The sequence below is a fragment of the Nannobrachium achirus genome (assembly GCF_963921795.1).
Source record: "Nannobrachium achirus genome assembly, chromosome: 15".
In the NCBI taxonomy this organism is placed as follows: Eukaryota; Metazoa; Chordata; class Actinopteri; order Myctophiformes; family Myctophidae; genus Nannobrachium; species Nannobrachium achirus.
This window is the reverse complement of record NC_137822.1, coordinates 28,822,221-28,836,205: the sequence shown is the minus strand read 5'-3', so window position 1 is coordinate 28,836,205 and position 13,985 is coordinate 28,822,221. Positions and strand designations below refer to the sequence as shown.

Sequence of the window (13,985 nt, the reverse complement as noted above, 5' to 3'; positions counted from 1 at the left end):
TCCATCACTATGAGTTAGATGCTGAGAGCAGCTGCCTACAGTGCGTTGTCATGAACCTGTGTTCAATGATAGGCTGTCCGCTCTCATAAACAGGCTTTTCCACTCTGACTTGCATGCAGCCACTGGCCAACTTCACCCAACCCGCTGTTGCCTTTGTTTGTCTCTCAACATCAAAAGGCAGCATTTTTCTACAATAACACGAGATCAGTCAGCACTCGGGCTGCTTTGATCTCGTAGTGATTCCAGCGGGGAATATAAAGCCTGGCCCTCTAACTGCCCGTCACCATGTCAGCGATGGTGTATGTTTATGTACTTGACCCGAATAACTGTGATTGGCTAACCTCCGTTTAGCCCTCTTTCATAGTCCTTTGGCAGTCCTTTTGAGGAGGATATGCGTTTCCAGCTCCCTGTCAATAAGTGCAAGTGTGGAGAGATAATGGTTTGACTGTTCTCGTCCACAGAGACCACCACTGGGAACAGAGGAGTGGAAAACCCTCGCTGAGTGACACATCTTTGATAAATCCTGTTAGTCAAAAAAGCGCTTTAACACGAGTCATCAGAGTGCGTGACAGCCTTAGTCAATACCAGGCCAACATTGCTCACCTCTAACTAGTGACTGATGTCTCACTTTGTGACGTAAGCCTTGAAATCCGGAGGAGAGGAGGGAAGTGGAGCACTAAAGAGGAGAAGAGCGAAGGAGAAAGGAAAAGGCAGCGGTTTCTGTGGGGGTCCATTTTCTTTCATTAATCAGATCCACAAGCTGCGACAACGGGGGGACGATACGCACAGTCACTGACAGCTAATCAACCTCTCATTCATATCACTTGTCAACTCAAGCTGAGGTCTCTTCTCCCAAACCATTTAATAATTTGTTATGGCAAGATTTGTCTTCTTTTAGGGCAACTGTGTCTCATAGAATTTATATCATTTAAGAAAAAGAAAACAAACTTCTCTAATGGCCTAGTCGTAATGGATGTTTGCAATCTAATTTTCTCTATCTTAACAGCCTAAGAGAGAAGTTAGAGAAGTTTCAAGAGGATAGAATTCAGGAAGAATCCATTTCAGGTCCCTGGAGGCGAAGCCAGAGAGCGGCAGTATATTAAGCACAGTCTCCCTGTCTAAACCATTAATCAAAAGGCCCACGAACAGAGTAATGCGCTGTTGCAGTTAATACTGTGTAGTCAAACTCATTTGTTTTTCTCTCTCTCTCTCTACATCTTCTGCCTTATTCTATCCGCATCTCCTCACGACCTTGGCAAAGACTACTCCAAATGAAATCTTGCATAGTAGTTTGTTGAAATGGAAGTGTGAAAAAAAAAAAGAAGAAGAAGAAGCCAGACTTGGTATTTATCTAAAGCATCAGATGTATAGTATATGCAACATTCTGTGCCACTTGAGTTTCAGGGCCAGTGCATACTGATACATTTTTATTTATTTTTTGCTGCAAATGTAGTCGACAAGAATTGGGAAATGCAATCCAGTGGTGAGATTCCATATCCAAAGACGGATCGCCATAGATCTAAACAGCTCTATTGCCATAGATCTAAACAGCTCTATTTTCATGAGCACGTGGAGAGGTCAGAGAAGGGAGCAGAAGGGGAGAGAGGGGAGTGGATTGACTCCCCTATCTCTATGCCCGCCCCCCTCTCTCTCTCTCGCGTCTCTCTCGCGCGCTCTCTCTCTCTCTCTCTCTCTCTCTCTCTCTCTCTCTCTAGCTCCACAGTGGAGAATAAACTATATCAAGGAGGCCACACAGCGACATTTTTATCAGTGTTGTGCTGACTGTGCTGAACTCTCCCTCTGAGAGACTGATGAGGAGGAATGGCCTTGTGAAGGAACCCACCATGTGCATCCATAGCTGTCATCATCATCTGAGTCCAGGAATGCTGAGTCTGCAGCCCAGGGACCCCCCGCGTGGATGGGAAATGACCTGTCTGTGTCCACCTGACACCCTCTCTGTCTAGCCCAAGACCTGCTCATCCTCCATGCAACACATCCCAGTACGATGTGTCAGTACGTGTTGGCGAGCCCTTTTTCTTTTCGGGGTGCTTGACACAGGTCCTGCCTCAAAACCCAGCATATCCATTTCTCATCTATGACTCTGACAGAAGCCACGTTCCTCAAGCTTGGACCGTGGAAGCATGGGGAAAACCAGTGGTAGAAAAACTGCCCACATGTTCTACTTAAGTAAAAGTATTTACAAGTAAAAGTCTGGAATTCAAAATGTACATGAACTTTTGGCATCAAAATATAATTAAAGTACCAAAAGTAAAAGTACAAAATGTTTGAAAATAGCAGATCTACATCGCATCGCGACTCGTGAGCTTGTAGATCTGCTATTTTCAAATAGCCTAGGTATAAAATGGTTTATGTATGTTTTATAATATTATAACTTGTATACCTGCAAAGTAACGAGCAACTTAAGTTTTCATATAATTATAGTGGAGTAAAAGCACAATATTTGAATCCGAGATGTAGTGGAGTAGAAGTAAAAATATTGGAAATTGGAAATACTCAAGTAAAGCACAAATATACCTCAAAAAGTACATTAAAGTAAATGTACTTTGATACTTTAAACCACTGGGGAGAACTCAGAAAAAAAGGGGAAAAAAGTCACAGTCCACTTCTTCAAGCAAGGGTACCTCCATAGAGAGTGGCCCTGTTCAAGGCAAGCAGAATTCTTTATGTGTCTGCTGGTTGCTGATCTAATTCGGAAGTTGATTTTGTGAGCTCCAAAAAGCTTTTATGGCCCTCTCAATAGAGTGAGGCAAGGAAGTAACACTGCCATAAAACCTTAGCTTAAGGCTAAATGTTTTCTCAAGTGTCACTTGACAAAAACCATGTATTTACAAGTGAATCGCTCGACAATATGTCATTTTAGTCTAGCACCACTTCCCTCTTTTAGTATGTTTCAGGAACTTATGTATCCTCCTGCAAGTTGATGCTGAGCTATGACCTTTTTTTTAGTTCATTGCTCAATATCTTCAAAAATAAATAAGACGTCAAAAGGCTGTAAGCTATGTACCTTTTTATAAGCTTGGTCCATGATTCTGAACTGCACAAATTCTGCCAATGTGTAAAAAGCATAGGAGTTGACTTTTCAATGTACATTTTGACTATTAATATAGCAACCCCATAAGGCAGTGTGGGGCCCACCAGGGGTCCAGTGTACAAATGTTATTTGTTTATTCTTTGGGGCCCCAATATGCACTGTAAAATGATTAGTGTTCTTTAACTGAGAGTGTACAAATGAATCTATTTTTACATTTTGTACACTCTCAGAGTTACTGACCCATAAGGGTCCACTTGGACCCCTTGGTGATCCCCTGAGCTGACATTGACAACCAGTGGTGTAGTACAGTGGTTCTCAACCTGTGGGTCGCGACCCCCAGGGGGGTCGCCAAAAAATTTGGGGGGGTCGCCAGATTTCTTGGTAAAAAAAAAATGATTTTTTTTTTTTTTTTTTTTTTTTTTTTGGAAAAAAAAAGAAAGAAAAATGCCTGGAACACATTTTTATAAAAACGCTTTCATAGCGAAAAATCTATGTGCAGGCGTATTGGTGAAATGGCAAATGACATTAAATCTCAGGTCACTGAGCGAATGAAGAAAAGTGGGTCGTTTTCACTGGAACACGCCGTGATGAAGAAGTATAAGCCAGGATTTACTTGAGTGATGTGATGTGTGTTGAACGGACGGACGGACGGACGGACGGACGGACGAGGCTGGCCTGGCCTGGCACAGTGCACTGCGACTGCACACAAACAGCGCCGAAGAATAATTATCCAATGCAAGGGACAGTAGTGGAACACAAGCTTGGAGCTCCATTCAGCAGCACGCCACTTCCAAACCACAACAGCGCGCTGCGCGTTTACCTCAGCGCGGGACTTTTCTCCGTGGTGTCTCCGTGGCTGCAGCATTAGCGCGAGCAGCACACACACACAGTGCCACACAGTGCACACAGCACACACACACACACGTCACGCACGCACACACACAGACAGGAGTTGCACGTTGCGTGCATCATCAGAGAGAGTGCATCCGACAATAAGAAGTCAATGTCGGAGTGGCAACACGTCGCAATGGAAACCCGTTACCGTCCGACCCAAATCGACGTCCGACAATTAATTATGAAAATGGGAGGAGGTGCGGGTGTTTTTAACAGAGCATCAGTTTCCCCTTGCTGCCCACTTGAGTGACCCTCGCTGGGTTTGTGCCCTGGCATACTTAGCAGGAATATTTGATAAACTCAACACACTAAACCTGTCGCTCCAAGGCTCAAACAATAACATTCTCAATATTTCTGATAAGATCGCTGGGTTTCAGAGGAAGCTAGAACGCTGGGCAACGCGAGTCAATGAGGGTAATATTGACATATTGTTTCTCCCTTTTTTTATTTTATTGCTGGACAGTTTCATGTGGCTAAAAACGTTAAGAGCATAATTAATGCTGCAATAAGAAAATAAATGCGTCATTATTCATATCACGTGTCAGTGTTGTTTTCTCTGCAGAACTTTAAGAAGTAGCCTAGTGAAAACAGCCGATCTACAATCTCACAATGCGGCGCGGTGCGGCGGCGGGGGGGAGGGGGGGGGGGGGGGGGCCGTAAGGGCCGGGGGTCGCGAGTCAAAATGTGATTATTTTGGGGGTCGCGGCCAGAAAAGGTTGAGGACCCCTGGTGTAGTAAGTAATGCATTCTCAACTTTCAATCATTGGAGAAAATGTCATGTCTCTACCATTTACCAGGTATTATGAATTTGCCAAACTGGGGTAGAAGCAGAAAATAAACGATACGGTTTCAGTCCTTGAACCCCTATAGACTTTAATTAACATAATTCCCTTCTTTTTTGGAGGGTAGCCATAGCTGATTGGGTAGAGAGGCAGCCTGGTAATCAGAAGATTGCCAGTTTTCCCTCCAGCCCGTGTTGAAGTGTACAAAACCCTAACTGCTCCCTGGACGGCATATTAAAGGCACTTCCATACTATATCGTCGTTGTCGGGTGGAAACCTTGTATCTCCAAGTTTCAAATGTGTAAATGTTTTCGCAAAGTAAAGCCCTGCTTCACCATACAAGGCCGTCGCACAAAAGTAGTGAAAACAGCAGACCTACAAGCACACAACGCCTTGCGATGCAAGGCGTTGTGTGCTTGTAGATCGGCTGTTGTCACTAGTTTAACTCATTTATGAAGCGGTGAAAACCGCTTCCAATGAGTGGCTTTGTGTGTCCCACGCCCATATATGGTCATTTCAGTCCAGAATGAACAGGCTTTTTCAAAAACAAAATGTATGTCACCTCATGTCCATACTGTATATGGTCACTCCAGTCCAGAATGAACAGGTTTTTTCTGTCTCGTAAGTCCAGAATATCAGTCCAGAATGAATAGGCTTTTTCAAAAAGCAAAATGTGTGTCCCATGTCCATATATGGCCATTTCAGTTCAGAATGATAGGTTTTATCTGTCCCGTCCGTCCGTCCGTCCGTCCGTCCGTCCGTCCGTCCGTCCGTCCGTCCGTCCGTCCGTCCGTCCGTACGTACGTACGTACGTACGTCCGTCCGTACATACGTATGTGTGTAGTGTCCGTCCCGGTCTGATGATTGGATAATTGGTCAAGCTTCACATGACAATTCCCTCCAGATAAAATCATTAATTCATTCAGAATATAAAGAATGTATAGATCACAGAGTTCATAACTCTAGAACACATAGAATAAAAGTTCACCGCTTCACTTCGAACCGAGGTTTGATTTTTAAAATGATAAATACAAAACAAACGGTTTTGGACATACAAGGTTTCCACCCGACAACGACGATATACTGTACTAGGGATGTCATATTTCTGAAATGTAACCACCCATGCCACGTTTTAACCACATTTCTGTTAAAGTCGTGCTAGCATAGTAGAAGCAATACAAGTATTCAAGAGAAAATACTTATTTGAGAATAAACATTTGAAATAACCAATTCCATTCCTGTATACAGGTTGTTTTGTCACCATCAAGGAGGTAAACATGCAGGTTTAATGATTACAGTAATAATACAGTAATAGGACAATCAAGGATAATACGATTTTTATTAAATAATATGGTCTGATGTGTATCTGTGGGAAGATTATGAAATGTTACATTTACATCCGGAGAGAAGCCAATTTAATGCTCTAGCTGTAACACAATTTAGATTCTCCTACAGTATGTACGCATTATTGTGAGTTAGAGTTATCAAATTACCTTAATGTCTTTACATTCAGTTGCACTGTACAGAAGTTACAGTTGGAATAGTAAAGAATCTGCCAGGCACAACCAGGTTGACCTGGTCTAGTTTATTTGCAAGGGCCCCCCATAACTCTGACGGTTCCATTTGGTTCCATTTAGCCTTCAGTCTGGGCTAGCCATCAGCCAGCAGGATACCAGATGGAGCCAATGACACAAAAGGAGTATCAGTGCACAGGACCCAAGGCAGTGGAAGTCACCAAGCATGAGATTTTGCCTGGGCGGTGGTGACAACAGAGAGCCCCAGGAAAAGCTTATCCTTCTTCCCTGAATACACCCGTGTGTGTGTTTGTGTCTCCCCCCTCTTCTTCCCTCTCCTCATCTCCCTCTTTCTGCATCTCCATGTCCTCCTGTCCCCGTGGGTTGTCTCTGTCATAAATTATGTCTTCAGGGTTTGGAGCCAGGGGACAGAACTCCTCTTCTGGAAGAATCTTCTGGAAGATGGACTCGGCCAAGGCTACGGGATGCTGGTGTCCCAGGGAGGCATCTGGACTGGAGCAGACATGCACGTTGGGCGGCAGGTCATAACTCCCTTCCTCCACCGCTGTGCTGTCAGCCATGTTGAAATACATGCACCACAGGACAGACGGACGGCCCTCTTGATCTCGGGACTCTGGTGTTTGGAATATTCTGGTAACCACAGGCAAAAGGTCTTGGTAGGCAGAGCCAACTGATTGACAGGTGAGATGAACTAGATAGGTTCCAGGAATACATGTCATGGTGGAGGAACAGAGCTCTACAAGCCTCACCACTGGACCACCGGGCTCTACAGGTGGAACTGACACTAAAGATACCTGCTGATCTGATTCACTGGGAAGAACAGAACCATCTGTGATCAGAATGGCTCTGGAAATGGTCCCAGTGGGTGTGGCCCTTGACTTCTGCCCCTCCTCAACATAACCGTCCTCTACCACAAGATGGCTACAGCTGATTCGCTTCCCTCGGCTGTCAATCACGGCTTTGCACCTTTTGTCTTGGTCGATCACCAAACACTGGATGGAATGACAGAGACAGTAGATCCCTCCAAAGACCGCAGACATTCTGCAGAAACACTGGGGGATGTCTCCCAGGCCGTACAGTGGGAACAGGAAGGGTGTGTTACCATAGCGACCCAGGCACTGCAGGAAGAGACGTGTGGATGCCAGGCCCTCCTCCGTAGGCGTGTCTTCCTTCACCATAGCGATGGAGTGAAGCAGCAAGAGCTGCAGGTTATCCGTCAGCTTCTGGGTTCGGAGGAACTCGGCAAACGGGCGCTCGGCAAATGCTTGGTATTCCTGTGGTTGATCCTGGTAGTCCAAACAGAAAGTTAGAAACTTCATCAACATCCTCTTCTCCACCACACTCAGCTGTTTACTAGCAAACACATCAGCTCTGCTACAGGGAACCTGTTCCACTCGGCCATTCAGATAGGTGAGAATCCGGGTGAGGTTCTTGAACTCTACATAGCGGCTGACATTTGATTTGATGAGTAGGTTAACCAAAGGGCCACGAGAATACATCAGTTTTGACACCAAGTCAATATTGAATTTTCGTCCTTCCTTCAATAGCCAAGCATAGGTGATCTTCCTGGTTGGCTCTGATTGGTTCTCAACAGGAGAGGGTGGGGACTTGGAGGACTTGTTGCCTTCAGATCCCTCCCGCTCTGTCTTCATAACCCGTTCTTTTGGTGTTTCTGATTTTGGTTTTTGGGTGTTCCCAGTCACTGAGTCTGTAGTTTCTGTGGTGCAGCCATCATTGCCATGTTCCCCTCTCGATTCTTCTGTGGTCACTTTCACCTCTTCTCCCTCCTCCTCACTGGCATAACAGAACACCTGGACGTTGCTGATGGGAGCAGAGTCTGTAGATGACAGACAGATGGCCTCCTCTCCTTCCTCTATCAGGCTAGACCAATCATGGACTGCCTCCTTTATCTGACCCCCGTTCTTATGTTCTTGGATCCAGGCCAGGAGATTGTTGAAAGTGAAGCTAGCCCAGTTCCCGGCATAGTAACTCCTTCTGTCAAGATGGAGGACCCTTTGTCCAACTCTGGTACATGCAGCTGCCACAATGGACTCAGCAAGCCCTGTGCCCAATATGACAACATCAAACTCTGATGGTAGATTCTCAGCATCCATGATGTTGTCACAGTGGTAAAATCATGTGACAGCCTGCACAGGTCTTAAGTCCTCCCTGTAGTAAACAATGGAGTAAGATCTGCTGGAGTTGGTCCAGTCGGAGCAGACTTATGTCCATCCCATGATTCCAGATAACTTAATTTATTGAGTCCATGTTGTCATGGTTAGCATTGACAGTCTGACACCATGGACTCCATATTTGGACATGGCTGACACAGAACTCACTATGGACATGGCAGCCTCATCATGACAACACTGAGATGACAAGGACATCCCTACCAGACAATATAAAGAATTGCAATCTGCTTTGTTATCGATTATCGAGCAAATGAGGGCCAAATATGGCCACAGTATCATATTGTGATTTACTGGTATTGTCCCACAGGTTACACCATCTAAATTACAGTGTTTCATACGGCCCAGACAATGTACCTGGTTTTGACCTAGTCTTGATTTCTTTTTAGGCTGCATCATTGTCTTCTGACCTACTGTTCTGGATTTGTGGGTCTCTTAGGATCCCAGTTGGAACTGTGTTAACGGAAGCTTCAATTTCCATCTGCTATGGACTGACAAGCCACCTGCCAACACCTCATGTTGTGAAGGAGCAGGAGTTGAACAGGGCAGGTGGTTGATTATTTGTGTGTGTGTGTGTGTGTGTGTGTGTGTGTGTGTGTGTGTGTGTGTGTGTGTGTGTGTGTGTGTGTGCGCACGTTAGTGTGGGCATGCTTGTGTACAATACTGTCTACTGTATTCGTGATATGCAACAATAGCGCCAGAACAGGGTGGGAGTGTGTATAGGGGGTGTCATGAGTGACATAGGTGCACATACACACACTTTTACATGTATTGTATATTTGCAAATCCTCCCTATATCCACAATAATGCCCATATTGTAGGACTTACTGTAAAAAGTATGTTTTTACTTTAAACATAAAACTCAAAGCATATTGACATTTTAATCCATTGCAACACAATTCAAATGCATTGTAGGCTACAGAGAAACCAATAAAATTGTTTGAACCTTAGAGCTAACACGTAGAAGCCCTGTGTTATCAGCTTGCCATTGCCAGGATTGTTGCACTGATCAGCAATGTTTCAATTAACTCGTTCTTTGCTTACAAAGTAACTAATTACTGTAACGCTGTTCTTTTTTTCAGTAACGAGTACTCTAACGCGTTCTTTTTTTAAATTCAGTAACTCAGTTACCGTTACTACATGGTGCGTTACTCCGTTATTTTATGCAGCTAGAGCTGAGCTGAATCTTCCTGTGTCACTCACAAGCAGGCAGAGGGGAGACGAGTCACTGACACAAATGCCAGACAGAGCCGCGGTGAGAGGCGCTGTGGTGGGCACTGGGCATGTTTTTGCCAACAGACTAGTGCAGACATATAGACTGCAAACGCGACTACAGATAGCCCCCACTACAATATGATAGAATGCGATCACTTACAGTAGCTGACTTCTCCCGTCTCCGCTGCGAGTGGTGGACAGCTGTGCGTTATTGATGAGATGATTGACAGCGTCTTGTAAATCCATGCATGTGTCCCGACCTGTTATATATAACTCTATGGTCCCGACTTGTGGTCAAATCTGTTGTCGCGTCTATTCCATTAAGGCAAACCATGATATTTTTGTTAGAAGAAAGCTTATAAACTTCCTGTGGTAATTTTCCTGTGGTAATTTTCCCTCAAGTTTTTGCTTTTAAGGCATTGCACATTATTTCAGAATGGAAACTAGAAGAAGTGCTCTTCCGAGCACATGTCTCCACCAGGCCACGCGTCCTGGTGGTGCTATAATAGGCAAATGTAAAAAGGGTGGCATGTGTTCTTCACCAATCTTAGACCTTTCATGGCGCCACCATGAGGCTGATTTGAACATTTTGTAGTGTAATTTCTTCCTTGGCCTTTTGCGAATGTGCGTGCACAATTTCATTACAATTGCACGCTGTGTTTGATTTGAGGCATTTTGTTCGAAACGGATCAATCCTGCAAAGTTTGGAGGCCAATCCTAGCCAATCAGGATGGAATATTTAATATGGGACAGATCCGTCTTGATCATATGACTGTAGAGATACTTTGTACTGATTTGTTTTAATTGTGGGTAAAATCTGAAGGAGTAATATCCAAAAATGTGTCTTACATAAGTTGGCCTCCTGGTGGCGCTATAAAAGGCTGATGTGAAAAATGCAAGGAAACGTTTTTTTCCTTGGCCTATAGGGAGTGCGCTTACAAAGTTTGAAACTGAACGGTGGAGTTATAGGTAAAACCACGAATCGGCCTGTTATAGCGCCACCATGAGGCTGATTTCCAAAATTTGATGTGGCATTTCTTCCTCGTCCTAGTGGGAACGTGTGTGCGCGATTTCGTGATAATTGCACTCTGCGTTTGTGATTTGAGGCATTTTGTCCAAAATGGACCAATCTTACAAACTTTGAAAGCCAATATCAGCCAATCAGAATGGAATATGGACAATCAGACAGATCCGTGTCGATCACATGACTGTAGAGATATCTGTAGGAGTAGTGTACAGAAATGTGTTTTGCAAACATCGGCCTCATGGTGGCGCTAGAACAGGGCCATTTGAAAAATGTGGGGCAGAGGTTCTGAATTGGCATCCAGGGAGTGTGTGTGCTCATTTTGGCAGCGACCAGGCCAACGGTGCCGGAGATTAGCTGTTAACAAACTTGGAGGACGGACGGACGGACGGACGGACGCACGGACGGACGGACGCATGACGGACAGGGGCACGGAAAACATACTCTCCCCCTGCCTTCGGCTGGTGGAGACAAATATGATTATTTTGTGTTTATGTTGTAGCCTACCTTACTTGCAAATAAAAAAATGCCATGAATAAATTATAAATAAAATCGAAGAAATTCGATAAATTAGAACACAAATATTTAAGAAATAGTGAAAATAGCTGATCTACAAGCTCACAACGCGACGAGAAGAAACACTTGTAGATCTGCTGTTTTCACTGGTTTGGTTCACAGGCAAATGTCTAATTTCTCTTTTGGGTCACAAGCTATAAAGTTTATAGGCCCCATGGTGTTTCACCCCTGCTAAAATGAAACTCTTGCCAGTGCCACAGTGTTTACAGTCATAAGGTGTGGATATGCTGGTGTGTCTTATATTGACTTAAATTATTGAAACTCTAAGGATGAATGAATGCATAAATACATGAATAAATGAATGAATGAATGAATGAATGAATGAATGAATGAATGATAGTCTCATCATTTAGTTGCTGGCCTTAATATACACAAATAAATGTTTATTAAAAACAGAGAAAATAAAAAAATATCATTGGTAAATACTTTGATTGCAGTTCATGGGCCGAATCCATATTTATGGGCAGCCGTCAGCATTCTTTGCCTTTGGCGTTTTGCACAGAACTGTAAATCGAATCCTGTCATGGTGCAGCCACTTTGACAGAATGCTAAGTAAGTCAAGGGATCTCAATTTCAATGAACCGGGTCTCGCTGACTGCATGAAATCTGCATATTCTAAATATGAATGATATGCAGTGAATGAGTGTACATATGGGACCTGTCATTTCAAGGGTAAGTGGGAAAAGTGTGTATCATTTGAAATATTCTTTTTGATAATAAAAATCAAACGACAGATGGTCATTGTCATCTGCTGTAAACTATGGCTGCTTGGGAGACATGCATCAGCTTTGGTTAATTCAAGAACACTGTGTCGAGTGGTCAGTTATCCAATAATTCCAACCAAATAGCCTACATCTATAAAGAATACATTTGTTCCTGACTCATTAGAACTAGACTTCTGAGATTTAAAAAAACATGTAGCCATCAGTTAATTTTTAAAGAGGCACCATTAGCAATCGATAGACTTGAAATAAAATAATAATAACAATCATATTATTATTATGAATAATAATATTAATCATTTTTACCTAGGTGAGGGTGTGTGTGTAAGTGCATGCACTGTATGTGCTGGCAGGGGTTCTCTTAGACTCAAACCAACTTATGTTGACAAAATAGTACATTCTGTGACAGCGAGACAACTGAAAGACTATACAAATGGATTGGATTCAGATGATTCAAGGCATTGAGGATAATCTAACTTGGAATTGGTGATTGAGCTTTATGGGGTCAGGTATATGGCAACGGACAATAATATTTACGACGAGATAAAAATCAGCCATTCTTATATCTTACACACACCATGTCCCTTTACTAGGACCTATTTAGCATAGAGTGAAGCAAAGCAAAAGTGTTTGAGATGACAAGACAAAGGGACACAAAGTTCAAGTCATTGAGCGTGTTGTATAAAGTGCTTTCTGTTTTCATTTTCCACACGTTTAGTGTCAATGCACTTTGCTCAGGGGACTATTACACTGTTTTACAGTCTAGCTATGAAGTAATTTGTAGCAGCAGCAGAGACCGAGAACAGGCCTAAGCCTTGGATTCCTCCGGAGGGAGAGATAAAGGCTTTGTCATTGTTTATGTCTCACATTCTCACAATGGCACGCTGCATCCAACACTACATTGTGAAGAACCCGCAGACCTATAGCGGTCCCGACAAAAGATAAACTCGTTGACCAGGCGGCACATTTTGGCTGCGGAAGCATCACCTCAGATATATGACACAACATAAAGATCATGACAGCCTGGCCTGGGAGCGCCCAGTGCAGCGGCATAGCGCGGGAGTCCTCATCCGTTTCCATTAGTGTAGTGTGCTCGCCGCATGTTGCTGCTGTTGTTTGGTTCCAGCTGCAGGGTAATTAATGGTAGACTCCAGACAGGAGCAGACGAAGGCTGGCCAGATGAATAAAGGTGAGGGATTGGCTCTGTGACGCTGAGAGATCGAACCGGCTTACATGGCCATCAGCCCACAGATATTGATATATTTCACCTGGGCATGGTCGACGTGAGCTGCCTCTCTGAGGGCTGTACCCGGGGGAGGCAGACGATCTTAGCATGTCACTCTGGCACTGAGGACTACAGGATCTGACAATAGCGCTCAGTAGTTTAACACAAACTAATTGTGTGGAAATGGAACATCACATGTCAAGTGTGATGTTCCTTGTCCACACAGTTCGTTAGTGATAAACTAAGTGTGACCTTCGTGTTCGAGGGAGTGAGGTGCCCGGAGGCGGATCGACGGTTGTCCAGAATTGTCGATCTGCCCGATATGCCCATACGATTGATGTATTCAATCATTCGCAATTAATTTGATTAATGCATTTCAAATACTTCTAGACCTGAATTTCAACCGCCACATTAAGACAATTACAAGGTCTCCCTAAAGTAATGTGTCAGACAGCTGTAGATGATTCAGAAAGCTGCTTACTAATACCAAAACAAAAAGGGGATCATTTCCAGTTGTCAGATATTTACACTGGTCTGGTCCCTCTCTGTCAAAGAAGGTATTTAGAAATACGAATATTGGTTTATAAAGCATTGAATGGTTTCAGCCATACATGTCTGATCTTGTGCTACATCATGAACCAACCAGAATTGTCAGGTCATTTAGGACAGGTCAGCTTTATGTTTCCAGAATCAGAACCAAATGTGGACAAGCAGCATTTTGTTTGTATGCACCACAAAACAAAGTCCTAGAAAGCTGCAGGTCAACTACAA

The 13,985-nt window shown here is 43.8% G+C and overlaps 1 protein-coding gene across 1 annotated transcript; it reads right to left on the bottom strand.

Moving 5' to 3' along the window:
• Window positions 1-6,517: 6,517 nt before the first annotated feature.
• Window positions 6,518-8,377, bottom strand: LOC308299739 (rab proteins geranylgeranyltransferase component A 1-like; the record flags this gene model as incomplete). The annotated part of the gene is made up of 1 exon (XM_080743529.1): window positions 6,518-8,377. The coding sequence occupies one exon, from the start codon at window positions 8,375-8,377 to the stop codon at window positions 6,518-6,520; it is 1,860 nt and encodes a 619-aa protein (XP_080599655.1).
• Window positions 8,378-13,985: the final 5,608 nt, after the last annotated feature.